The sequence below is a fragment of the Hippoglossus stenolepis genome, chromosome 18 (assembly GCF_022539355.2).
Source record: "Hippoglossus stenolepis isolate QCI-W04-F060 chromosome 18, HSTE1.2, whole genome shotgun sequence".
NCBI classification, from domain to species: Eukaryota; Metazoa; Chordata; class Actinopteri; order Pleuronectiformes; family Pleuronectidae; genus Hippoglossus; species Hippoglossus stenolepis.
The window spans coordinates 17,237,893-17,250,767 of NC_061500.1; the positions used below are offsets into that span (position 1 = coordinate 17,237,893).

Sequence of the window (12,875 nt, forward strand, 5' to 3'; positions counted from 1 at the left end):
CTCAGCAGTGATGTAGAAAGGATTTATAAAGTGAATGACTAGCCAGGCGTGATGCTAATGGCTGTTGGATACGTTTAGGTGTTAGATGTGGCTAATTACCTCCGCAAAGAAGGCTATGTTGTCATTGCTGTTAATCGGTCTGTCAGTAGGATTACGCAAAATCTGCTCCACTGATCTGATTGAAACTTGGTAGAACGGTGGGGTACAGGCCAAGAAAAAAATCCATACAATTTTGGCGTGGATTGAATTAAGGGCGTGGCTCCAACAATACCTTAAAGCCTTGAGATTCATGATAAAAGTTTTCGGGAAGTCAGTCAACTTTGAACAATACCATTCTGTGTTACTCACTGTATTGTGGAAATCATTTTTTTCCCCAACAACACACCAAGACAGTGATTGTTTGACCCCTTTATCAGCTTGTAAATGGGACTGGAGTCTCTACATGGCCAGGCTCTCAGATCAGTCATTTCCTCCTACAGAAAAGAAAGCGTAAAAGGCACATTCCCTTCCAAACTCCTTCTGTATTGTTCACATGTTCATCGTAATTTCCTGACATTCAGCCCGGTGCTGTTATCTTCGATGTAAGCCTGTCCTGTTGGCCCTGTTGGCCAAACTTGGAGTGTATGTGCCCTTAGTGGTGCTAAACTAAAGTGGATTACAGCACAGTGGAGGTGATGAAAAGTTGCTCCATGTTTACCCACCAGTGTAGATAAGGCCCTCCTTTTTCCCCCTAGAGGGAAGTGACCACAATCTCACACACACACACACACAGGCAGTCACATACACAATCAGAGGGCCAGGAATGAATGAACATATATAAGAAGACAGGATTAACAGGTTCATATGACGGGACTGCAGCTGACTGATGGGTAGTTCCAGAAGGAATATGGACCTAAGGACAGAGGTCTTACCCCTGCGAGAAGGCACTACCCTCAAGAGTGAGGATGACTTGCCATTGGTGAGCTGTCCGGGCATCTTGTGACTCTCTCTGCCCATGAGAAGAGGAAGGGAGTAGTGAATGACAGGCACAAGGCCAGTGCTCTCTGTGCTGTTGTTCCAAAGTTCCCAACTTTGACAGTTCTGAAACAACAACGAGACAAGAAGACAACTAAATAAATAAAGCCAAGAGAACAGGGCGTCCAGCCTGAGGGGAAAGTAATTACCACAGCTCTGTTTTCACTCTGGAGTTGCTGGATTTACACCGAGTTGGGTTTGTGGACTCTAGTTTTTTGTTTTTAGCCTCTAAGGAGTTACTGGTTGTTGGAAGTGTGTTTGGGCTGCTGTGGAGGAAAGCTGGTATGGAGGTTGGCTTCTCTCTGCGATCGGAGGCAGTGGGAGCCATGCGGACAGCCATGGTGTCTGCTGAGAACTTGCAGCTCAGTTTGAAGACTGAGCTGAGTCAGGAAGAACAGGCTCTTACACTCAGCAGCAGGAGCCCTACGGAGACACACAAAGTCGGGTACTGTAGTAAGACCACACACACACTGCTACTAACCAACTCTGGAGACTATAGTTAACTGTGCATTTTTTGTTGGCCTCCTGGACAGTTTTTTTTAACCAGAAGGCATTAACAACTGGATTTTTCAACTATAGAATATACTGAAAGGTGTGTACTTAAGTTACTGCACTTGTTCATATCAAGATTTGTATTATGTGCAACACTAAGAAAGTTTCTGTTTGTTAATATGTCGCTTTTAAACAAAAGAGTTCCAATATTGGTTCAGCTATTTAGATTATTTTACTTTAATTAAGATTATTGTATCTTTAAAAAAATCTAGGAAAAATACAACACATTTAATATTTAAAATGACGGCACATGGTATTGTCTTTTAACTTTACCATATCTCCCTACAAGGGGAATATATTTTTTATATTATCGGAAGTAGGGGGAACTCTGTGACGAAACGAGAGTTAGAAAGTGGGTGTTAAAACAAGTACAGATGCTAATGGGAACTTCACTGTTATATGACCTGTACCTGCAAAATGATAGTTTGCCAACAATTTAAATTTGACCTGATGGAGGCGCAAGATGAAAGGGCAGAGAATCTCACAAGTTACCCTAAAGTGATCATGAATGTCTGTACCACATCTCCTTGAAATCCATATATGTATTTGTTGAGATATTTCACTTCTCTGAAACAAAGTGTTGGCCCAACATTACATCTCGCAGTGTGAAGCCTCTGTACGGAACAAACAAACTGCTGTGTTGCTTTACAATGACATTGCATTAGCATCAGCCAAGGAACATGGATTTTCATCATGTGAGTGCTTTGTAGCGTTTGTGCTGCTGGTAAAGATAGCACTCTTCCTGTTTGGTTTGTCAGTGACCCCTATAGAGTCATATGGGGCCAGTGTGACTCTTGCCTGTGTGCCCTGTAATCTGTGAAGCTTACACAGATGTCGTAGACAAGGAGATTTCACAGTACCTTTGGTCAAGCTCTAAATTCTGAAAAAGATTAGTCAAGTCACCTCAGCAGGCCGTAGCTTCTCTAATGTTGACCATAGTAAGACTAACAGTATTTCTGTCCCCAGGAATGAAGACCTCAAAGAGATGTTGGAGAGCAACAAGGAATCGCTCAAACTGGAGGCCATGAAAAGGGTCGTTGGGGTGAGCGTGTCACACTATAAACACTGTTGTGTGCGAGTCCTCTCTCAGTTGTTTTAATAATACTAATAAGATTGGTGGATAACATTGTTTTATTGCTTGATTTATTTTTAGCTGATTGCCAAAGGGAAAAATGCATCGGAGCTGTTTCCTGCTGTTGTGAAGAACGTCGCCAATAAGAACATAGAGGTATGACACATAAACATATCACGGGTAAACCTCATCATTCCTATTACCACAGTTGATTGTTATGATTCACTTAGTTCTTGTGCCAAACAGCACGTGGGTTCTGTGATGTAAAAGTGGGAATTTCCTCATTTAGAACAATAGGCTCATGTGGACTGAATGAATTTGAAATCTTGTTTTTGCATTTGTTTGCTTTATGATTATAATAACAATTATTATTACTGTAGTACTAATTTATCATTACCATAATAATAATACATTTTATTTCACAGCACCTTTCTTGAAACCCAAGGACACCTTTACAATATATCATAAATAATTAAAGTAAAACCAAACGTTCTTGTGACTCAAGAATAGTTAAGATTATATATTTAAGTACAAAAAGCACACACACCTATTGGTTTTACTCAAGTCGGATTTAATGAATGATAACTGATATATTACCAAAAAATTTAAACGACTAAAATACTTAACAAAACTTATGAATAAATAAATAAGAATATTTGTGGTACAGTTAAAAATTGTGTTTTCATGCTAAAAAGTTGGTCAGATCAATGTTTCGTCTTCGGTTTTACATAAAACAGAGAGCAGAATTAGACTCATTATTTGCCATTAGATTATCTACTACAATGTCACTCAGTAGAGCACATACCCCCGGCAAGGCCCAACAGTCCCTTTCAATTTGATCAAGCTGCATCAAATTTCACACACTCGTAACTGATTTATTTCAACAACATCTATGACTTATTCTTTGAGAAATCAAGGAAAATGTTGAAAAACTCCCTATCTCACAATGTTGAAGAAAGGGATCAAAAATTCTTGGATCTGCCCCCGGATCCGGGATTTGCACCACAATTAATTGAGTTATTTCCTTATCTGTCCAGTAGTTTTTGCATAACCCTCCTAACGAACAAACAAACGGACAGGGGTAAAACCTAACCACCACAGAGGTAATTATTTAAATGTTGTGCAGCTTTCCTTCCTGTGAGCAACAACTCCGTTTGTAATAATTCTGACCTCTCTAGAGGTCTGTGATTGATTATAATTTCCTTTATAATAATATATAATAAACACAATAGTTTTATGTTGTAAATCAAAGTGTTGCAACAAATGCTGAATAAATGCAAATTCTACCTGACTCAATCATATAGACTGTGAGCCAGTCTTCACAGGCTACACAAATGAGTGACCACAACGCTAAGCAACAGCTCGAGAGGGGTTCCCATGGACAGAGCCTGTGAATATTGATTAGCAACAGCAGAATAATCAGATAGCGCGAGGGGCAGCATGTGAGCGCGGGGCCCGAAGCCGGGCGCTGTGTGCAAGGCATGCAGCCGAAGCAACTCATGGCAGGGTAGGGGAGCAGGTGGGTGGATGTAATTGGCAGAAAAGAGCCCACACTCACGTCTCTCCTCTCCCACCTCTCTCACACACCAGCTGCCAAGGTAGTATGAGGTCTTGGACTATGTTTTCGCTCTCTCTGTTTCGTTTCCTAGCTCCCTCCTCAACTGCTGCATATCTCACTAAACATGGCCTCTTCCAGCGTTCCCACCCACATCCTCCCTCTGTCCTCGTCACTGTGAGCTGCCATCGATCCCCGCTAAATAGTAAACAGCACAAGAGCATGCAGATTATTGACAATGCCGCGTGATTTAATAGCAATGGCCTTTATTGTCCTTAATGATTGCTGCACTTCGTTTTAACACCACATATCGTACACGAGTGAATGTTTCCATGCTCAGTCATATTTTGAAAACATATTTAAATTACAGGTTTTACAACTTGTAAATCCTTCAATCCCCTACCTAACGTTAAAACATTTAATCAGTTGAATAGTTTGTGGTCATAGAACCCAGATCCAGGAGGGCAGATGGGTTGTGTCTGCTCTTATAGTGAGTAATGCCATTAATCCCAGCAGTAATGACCAAAATGATGATTGAGAACTGTGGTGCGCTGCTGCAGGTCAATACTCGCTGTTTTAGAAAAGCCGGGTGCTGATTAGCGGATAAAGCTCTTGGTGATTGCGCCTAAGATGTGACCTTACCCCCGACCTCAACCTTAAATCAGTTCTCAAATTAAATTATACGTACCCTCTGAAAGTAAGTCCTAATTTTTTTAAACCACTTTTCTTCCAGTTCCAGGGTCTATAAATCCACATCCTTATAGACAGAAACCAGCTCTGTTTTTCCCCCTCCCATTCTGAATAGTTGATGTGAATCAGCAATGGAGCAACCTTTGGTCTCTGCTTAAACTAGTCAGAAAGAAGGACAAATATTATCTCAGGCTTTCCTGCGAGAAAAGAAGAAGAAGAAGAAGAAGTGTGGAAGTCAAAACACAAGACGGGGGGCAAATAAATTCAATGGCAATTTCAGAAAGGAACAAAAATTCATAACCTTGTTCTCCGCCTGAAACAACACTGGATTGAGTCTGCAGCGAGTGATATCAACACAGGAAAACTTTCTGTATCAACTTTCTTTTTCCACCCCCTGAAATAACAAATTCAGGTATCCCACAGATTAACCAAGCCGAAAGAAGACTCCCTTTGTTGCTTAATACGTTATTGTTTATTTTATCCCTTTTATGGTCCGAGACTTTTATCTATTATAGCAGCACATCCTTTCAAATAAATCTGCTTAAGTTTTTAAAACGCAGCTGGTTTTCTAGATTGCTTTCTCCATATGCTGCAGTAATTCCCTGTTGCAGCTGGTTCAATTTATTGCTGTTTGATTTAATTGTCCTCTGCAGCTTAAGAAGCTCGTATACGTCTACCTGGTGAGGTACGCAGAGGAGCAGCAGGACCTGGCTTTGCTCTCCATCAGCACGTTCCAGAGGGCCCTGAAGGTAACATGTCTGCTTCTTGACGGTGTTTCTCTCGTTTTATTTTTACTAACATGGTAAAGAAGCTGTAATATTTTAAGAGATTGGATAAGTATATGGTCTGCGTGATTGTCCGGGCAAATTTTCATTTGATTTTGCTAATATAATGATCTGCCTTCTAGCGAATTGATTCAACTCTATGAATAATTAACCTAGGAACCGGCACTTATGCATTACATTCATTCATTCATTCAGCCCCTCCTGATTCTGCTCCCTCTCTTTTCTCTTTCTGTCTCTCTCTCTTTCCTGCCTCCTTATCCCGTCTGTAAACTCACACCGACTAAAAACAACATCATTTGGTCATGAACACAAATGACGGTGTTTGCACATAGATTTGGGAAATTCCACATGTTAGAAGTTTTTGCCGCACTACGTTTGGAAAGACAACAAATTACCTTACTTAGGTTTTTTCAGCTCAACGGTTACGTCCAAATTCAACAAAATTAATTTCCAAAGAGGAACAAATTTGCAGCAAGCTTTTCCATGCATTTTGGTGTGTCCCTGTGCATGTGTATGCCACGTGCACATGCACACCTGCGTGAATATATCGTCAGTCGTTGGCTGATGGTTACCGATGGAAAGATTTTAGCATATCGCCCAACCCTAATGTCGAGGTTTGACATTATTTAGAAAATGTGGCTTATTCACCCATCAGCCACAACATTAATACAGGTTTTAATGGCTGATCTATGTATCTGTGTGAGCATCTTTAAATGTACATAATAGACGAAATATTAACCATGTTCTTTTTTTTCTAAACTGGCATTAATGTTGTTGTCAAACATAATCTACACTAGAAAATCTGTGTGTAACCTCGATGTTCTGTTAAATGCTTCGGCCGCATTAATCATTATGAAAAGCTAACATTGTTTCACACACTGACACTCAGCGGTTCCATCTCTCTGTGCCAGGACCCAAACCAGTTCATCCGGGCCAGTGCACTGAGGGTTTTGTCCAGTATCCGTGTCCCCATAATTGTCCCCATCATGATGCTCGCCATAAAGGAGGCTGCAGCCGACCTGTCTCCGTATGTCAGGAAGACTTCTGCCCATGCTATCCAGAAGCTCTACAGGTACAGATTCTAAAGCCTGCAACACAAGCTGCAGAAAGCACTGGGGAAAGCCAATACCAGTGACTGCACCCTTTAGCTTTTCTGGCTCTCTGTCTGTACCACTTCATTCCTGAAGCAGTGACGTAAGAGTTTTACAGTAAATGTTGGGTAATGTTGACTTAAAGGGTTTTGCCTTGCTGTTATCTTTCTTTTATCCGCTGAGTCTGCATATTTGATTCACTGATTGATATCAGGAAAAGACCGGGGCTGTGTCTGAAATCCCTTTCTGCTTACTATGACGTGCCGCACCATTTTATTTGACTGTCCAAATCTCGAGTGTCAAGTTCATGCTCTATATCGTGCACTTAGAATTACCACAATGAAATAATGATAATGGTATACTAGGGCTGCTTCTAACAATTATTTTCATTGTTGATTATTTTATGTATTAACCAATTCCTTATTTTATGTATTAGCTGTATATATTTAGTTTTTTGTTGTTCTATAAGTCATCATAGAATTCCCAAAACCCAAGATGTTCTATTCAAATTGTTTGTTTCATTCAACCAACAATTTAAAAACATCAAAACTTTCCCTTTGCAGTCAGATATAACCAAGAAAATCAGTAAATCAACACATTTGAGAAGCTTCAAGCTGCAAATATTTTTTGTTGTTGTTGAAAAAGGACTAAATTGGTTAGTTAGTGATCACTATTGGTTAACTGTTTAGTGTCTGTTATGGGATGTTGTAAACAAGGCATCCTGGATTGATTCCGTACACAACCTCGAGAATAAAATGAGGGTGAGGACAAAACACGCTGATAGATAAGTGATTGGATCTGTTGAAAGCACCCGGATGTATCTGTATTCTGAGCACACAGAGGGGACATGATTTAATTTGTAAGTCCATCAAGTTTTCATATTATGTGAATAATTGCCATTCCTCAGTCGACATATATTTATTTCAAAGCTCTCTCCCTCTCTCTCTGTCTCTCTCTCTCTGTCTTGTCTTCAGCCTGGATCCAGACCAGAAGGAGCACTTGATTGAAGTGATAGAGAAACTATTGAAAGATAAAAGCACGGTAAGTACACGCTGAGCAGTAAGTGCAACATAGTACACGTCTCATGTTGGTGAATGCATACCACTGGAGGGCGCCCCAGTCAAGCGATTTTCCTCTTAGCTCTCCATCCCACAGCTCATTCGGCAATGCCACGGTTTGTTAACACCCACTTAAACCCACACATCTTCAGATGCTCCTTGTTAAGTGTCCATTTGGAGGGAATTTTTCGCACTGATGCTAGTGTCAGCTTAATTCTCTCAAAGGCTATCTTTTTCCCTTTTTTTTTCACCAAAATGGGTCCGTAAAAGAGTCGGATTCTCAAATTCTCTGTTAAGTCCAGTCGCAGACACGATGCAGGCAGCCCATCAGAAGTCAGCAGGCAGGGCGTTAATTTCCGGAGGTCACAGCAAAAACGAAGGGTGTTTAAATGGCAATTTCAAATATGTAGAATGCAGAGTGTGTCGCGCTTGTTTGTGCAAGTCACAGTTTGGTCGTAGTTATGTATGCATAGCGTATACCTATCATTATACAAACAAAACAAAGCAGCTCAGGCCAAGGGGGGGATGGAGAGCCCACTACCAGATGCATAGCATATTTAGCCCCGGTCGCTAACGAAGACAGATGACTTCTCCCCGTTTGGAGCCCTGCATTGGGACGCAGAGAGAGGGCACTATCATCACACAGAAGCACAAGCACTATCAGCTGGTGATGCATGGCGAAAAAACCCAAACACGGTGGATTCTTAATCGCTATGAAGCAATGCATTTTTGTGATATTAGGATCTGACCATGTTCCTCAACACTGGACAGTCTTCCGGTCAGCTTGCTGCAGTACTATGGGAGGGTGGTCTTGGAGTTGAATCAGTGCGGTGAGATTCTCCTGGTCTTCTTATTGTGCAGCTGAAGGGGAAAGTGTAGCTTAATGTAATGTGGCACCACACAGAATTCTCACATAAAGGTCAGTTTACTATTCATTAGGAGGATTACTGTTAAAATTGTTTATTATGCTTTTTGCAGGAACCTTTTTAAAAAGTGGCCCATGATATCATTGGGGTTACTTCAATTTAGGCTTAGAGAGAATACATGTGTAACGGAAGGCTGTGTGCGTGTGTGTGAAGTTTGACAAGAGCATTTACAAGGCAAGGACAAAAATATGCTATAGGTTGCATCATGGGAAACATAGGATACTGTGTTTTTGGCTCTGGACCTGTAATAGTAAAGAAAAGTAGGATATCTCTTTAACTTTCTTTTTTACTCCATCTGCATTGCCTCTGATAATTCTGTTGTGTGATGATACTTTGTAGAGCCGCCCAGTAAATTAATCATTGAGAGATTGACGTGTTTGAAACATTCATGCACTAGTGGAACTATTTTCCAGTTATTAACTATACTTGCATGAATTGACATGTTGAGCAGATGATGATATTTATTTGCGAGTTAAGCAACATTTAATTCTATTCTTAACTTTTCTAACAATAACACTGCCTGCGTTCGTGTCACTTTCATGGTCCACGTGTTGTACGTGTTTGATTACTGGAATACTTAAATAAATAAAACCCTCATTATTTACGAAGATAATACAAATGGCTTGTGTTCAAAAATACTTAACAAGGCTTCTGTAATGGGTTAGCTGGTTAGATATCTTTTTGTGGCAGATCTTTAGGTAAAACCAGTTTGTTAATGGTGGCTTTGCTCCATTTAATATCCTAGTAAGTCATATTAGTGTGCACAATACCATGACCCTGGAACTTGTCCGCCCTGAAAAACAGTGGTTACTAATGATATTAATTGCCCCTTTGCTTGTCCTGTTATAACATATCCACATAAAGGCTTGCATGCCACCTTACATCATCTTTTCATGTTGAAAACAGCCAGCTTTTCAAATATGTTTTCATGTGTCTCGTGCAATTCTGCTGTAGTTGATGTTAATCTATTAATTTAACCAAAAATCATTACAATCATTTGTGTAAAAGCTATTTAGCTGATGTCACTTTGGTGCCTGTTAAAGGAGGAAACATTTGGTTATTGTTCCAGGCCGTGGCGTTGTCCAGGCCTCCTGACATTTACCTTTACAGATGTGCCTGTTTGGTTAAATGGCTGTGACACACGGGAGCCTCCTTATAGGCAGGATGGTTTAAAGAGAAAATGGGAAGGCCTGATGACAGAGACAACATAGGAGTTTGTGCAGCTGTTTTACCGTGATGGATCTATTATCCAGCCATTACAAGATAAATGATCGATCCCTCCCATGCTCTCCCCCTTGTACCCTCTGCAAAATTGAAATGAGAACAGAAAGGAGGGGCAGCGGGTTGGAGGGGTACTATGATTAGGGGCTAGGTGAGACGCCCATTAATTTAAGCGTAAAAGGAGGGAGAGGGAAGAGTGCAGGAGAGGAGCGAGCACGGGGAGGATAGGCCGACCCCACACCGGGCCATCAATCAAAAAGGCGCGCGTTGTCTCTGGCGTGATGACCCAGCACTCTCTGCCTCTCTGGCACCCTAATTAGAATTCATAGCAAAATAGATGCAAGGAAACGGTTTGGGCCCCTCATAATTTTATAGGAAATTTATTGTTATTAGAAGAACCATTTGCTTAGTGTGATTTTTCCATTACCGGCTTGTCACGCAGCGTAGATAATATGGTCGAGGGTGGAGGAGGAGGGGGAGGAGGTGTATGAACTCCATAGATTGGGGTGTCAGTTTTGTTGATGGTGCATGTAGTTTACCTTGGAGCTGTGTCTAATGGGGGAAGTTGGTAGAGAATGCACAAAGGCTTGCAGCGGGATCCACATGCTCTGAAATGGTGCTGCCTGTAATAGCCTCAGAGACAGGAGAGGTCTGGGGAGAGCGCCAGGCGAGAATGACGCTCCCTCATGCAAAAATGCACCAATTCCCGCTGAACGTATATAATCTAATTGACTACTTTGAGTAACTGAAATGCTTCGCAGTGAAGCTACCCTAAGACAGATACAAGACTGTATTACCCAGTTTTCATAAATGTGTTTATACTGTGCATCAGAGTATTGCTTTCTCCTCAATGTTTGGCAATGTTTGTTCGCTGTGAATCGTTTTCAGCGAATCTACTGTCTAATGTTCCCTATAAAAGTAGTTTACTCCGTGTTTAGTGGATTATCTAGAGTAACAGGGACACTGTTGAAAACAGATGCTGCTCTTGACATTTTTTTTATGTGATTTCTCAATGCTTTAAGCACTTCAGATGAAATCACATTCACCTCCTTTGTATTTGGGTGGTGGCATATAAATCTCAGAAACTGGGTAAATGAAACCAAAACGGTTTGAATTGCAAAGTACCGATAGACCCTCTTCACAGCATTTTGATGTGTCACGGCAGGAAAAGCACAGGTTTAAAAGTTCTATATAATTCTTGATGGCTCTGTTCCACTTGGATTCAGTAAGCTAGTATGCACAACACCGAGGCCCCTAAAACTGTCACATCTAAGTGGAATGCATTTTATTTTTCAGGGCATTAATTACACCTGCATCTATTCTGCTGAGAAATAAGGTCTACAGAGTTGCGAGTTGTTTTTTTTAGCATTCAAACTAACTCTGATCAGTAGATATACCATGGAAACGTATCACTTCCTACAGGAGGGTTCTTGAAAGTCCACATTATGCTTTAAATTACCAGTGAAATCTCTTTTAGCACACTTAACCAAATATTGCTAAAATCAAGTATCGTGCTTGAGTTGGTTTCTCGGTGTTCAACAGCTGAATCCACATATTTACAGAAACTGTACGCAGTTTATTTTCCAAAGATGGATCATAAGGTTCACTCCCTGAAACCTTACTGGTCCTGCCGGTGCTGAATGAAATAAAGTCATAGAAGAGCACTTAGTAGATACAGCTTCAACTGCTTGAGAAGAGGGTTAGGGTTTGTACTCTGACATATCGTTAATATCATCACAGAAATTTGCGATACGCTTAGAGAGAGTGCAGAAGGCATGTGTAGATTGTGAAAACTAAATATAATATGTATTTTATAGTCCTATTAGCTCTCAAGACATTTTGATTGTCAATAGTTATACCTTTTAGACGCTGCTTTATTTAGTACACTTAAAGCTTAATCTAATGCAGTTTAATATGTTTAAGTCCTTTATTCAATCCTACCTTCATGAAGGTGAAAATGCTTTGTATTTGCTGTTTTAGAGAGGATGTACTTTGTGGTGCTTTTGAGCCTTATTAACAAGTTTTTTGTAATATTTTGTCCACTCTATTTATCCCAATAGGGCTGAATAACACACCTCTCTCTACAATGCAAACTGCGTCCTCCAAAATGAATGTCAAGTTGAACCAACACTTAAACAACATGAAGTACTATAACTATAACCTCATGAAGGGAGATTTTAATGCAAAACTGGATTAGACTACACTAGTTTTAGCTTGATGAACCTCAAATTGCAATTGTGCGTATTGTACATCTAGTTAGCTGCATTAAGCTAGCCTCATCATGTAATTACCCTCTCTGGATCCACTTGCAAGCGTCTTTCCTTGAATGTACGTAGGATTTCTGTGCGGGTCACTCAATAAATATAACTTCCTACCTCAACGTGATGCCATAAAATGTAGTTGTATGATCCTCCAGTGATTCATTCATCAGTATTAGTACTGTGAATGTCAGAAAGGCTAATAATCATTCGGATTTAAGATCCAGGTTTCCTAGAGCATCTGCAGACGGGCGCCGTGCACACACTTATTTCATACACACACGGTGATGCACACACAATCAATGCAGGCTCATGACAATGCTGATGGGTAAAAGCACTGGGTTCCCACAGGGCCACCGGGGGCCAGAAGGCTTTAATTGGGAAGACCAGATTCTGCTCCCTTTCTCGTCTTCTTCACCCTTGCCTGCCCGTGATAATGTTGTTTGCATATTAATACACAGCCATGTCACTCACTCAGCCTCACAGCCAGTCTGCGAGCCAGCAGGCAGTTAGGTGGTAGGGGGGCATGCAACGGCCAAATGGGTTTTTCCCTCCTACCAATGAAATATAGTTGATTATTGGCTTTCTCAGCTGCGGCTTCCTCCATGTCCTCCCAGTGAATTGAACATAAAATGAGGTTTGTACCTGAGGAA

General features: G+C 40.9%; 1 protein-coding gene across 2 annotated transcripts in view; it reads left to right on the forward strand.

The window, feature by feature from the left end:
- Nucleotides 1-12,875, forward strand: part of ap3b1a (adaptor related protein complex 3 subunit beta 1a) — a 56,929-nt gene that overhangs the window by 5,493 nt on the left and 38,561 nt on the right. Inside the window, exons 1-6 of one of the 2 annotated variants that reach the window (XM_035184982.2) lie at nt 773-1,459; nt 2,533-2,608; nt 2,720-2,794; nt 5,537-5,632; nt 6,580-6,740; nt 7,734-7,800. In XM_035184982.2, coding sequence (XP_035040873.2) covers nt 1,299-1,459; nt 2,533-2,608; nt 2,720-2,794; nt 5,537-5,632; nt 6,580-6,740; nt 7,734-7,800 — 636 coding nt within the window. In that variant the 5' untranslated portion in view covers nt 773-1,298. Of the gene's footprint in view, nt 1-772; nt 1,460-2,532; nt 2,609-2,719; nt 2,795-5,536; nt 5,633-6,579; nt 6,741-7,733; nt 7,801-12,875 lie in introns of those variants that run through there. The other variant, XM_035184983.2, reaches the window with a different exon arrangement.